Source organism: Gekko japonicus, unplaced genomic scaffold (assembly GCF_001447785.1).
Source record: "Gekko japonicus isolate JY-2015 unplaced genomic scaffold, Gekko_japonicus_V1.1 scaffold1667, whole genome shotgun sequence".
Lineage (NCBI taxonomy): Eukaryota > Metazoa > Chordata > Lepidosauria > Squamata > Gekkonidae > Gekko > Gekko japonicus.
This window is the reverse complement of record NW_015168702.1, coordinates 2,190-2,596: the sequence shown is the minus strand read 5'-3', so window position 1 is coordinate 2,596 and position 407 is coordinate 2,190. Positions and strand designations below refer to the sequence as shown.

Here is a 407-nt window from a genome sequence, read left to right as displayed (position 1 = left end):
AAAGGTGTGGGGGGGGGGGCTGGCCCAGAGGGCGGGGGTGGGGCGCCTTCCTTCCTTACCTGGGCGCTGCATTGTCGGAAGGATCAGCCAGGGGGCAGCTGCTCTGCGGCTTCAAGGGGTCTGTCGGAGGAGGGAGAGGCTCTTAGGTCGGGAGGGAGGGAGTTCGAGTCTGCATCTCTGGTGCTTCTCGCAGGAAGCCAGGCGGCGGGCCGGAACAGAGGCGGCTCCGTCCTCCGGAGGCAGAGCGTAGGAGAAGCCCCGCGGCACTCCTCCGCCCCCCCTGGCCACAAGGAGAGCCGGGGCAGAGCGGCGTCTCCCCCTTCCCCCAGGTCCGGCTTCCCAGAGGCCTGGGAGGGGAAGGCAAGAGGCGCGCGCGCTGGGGGGGGGGGGTTCACCCAGGCGGGTCT

The 407-nt window shown here is 71.0% G+C and overlaps 1 protein-coding gene across 1 annotated transcript in view; it reads right to left on the bottom strand.

Moving 5' to 3' along the window:
- The window catches only part of PAX4 (paired box 4), a 20,105-nt gene extending 20,033 nt beyond the window's left edge, over positions 1–72 (bottom strand). The window contains exon 1 of the mRNA XM_015415504.1: positions 60–72. Within this exon, the coding sequence (XP_015270990.1) occupies positions 60–72 (13 nt within the window). The remainder of the gene's footprint in view (positions 1–59) is intronic.
- Between the last annotated feature and the right edge of the window lie 335 nt (positions 73–407).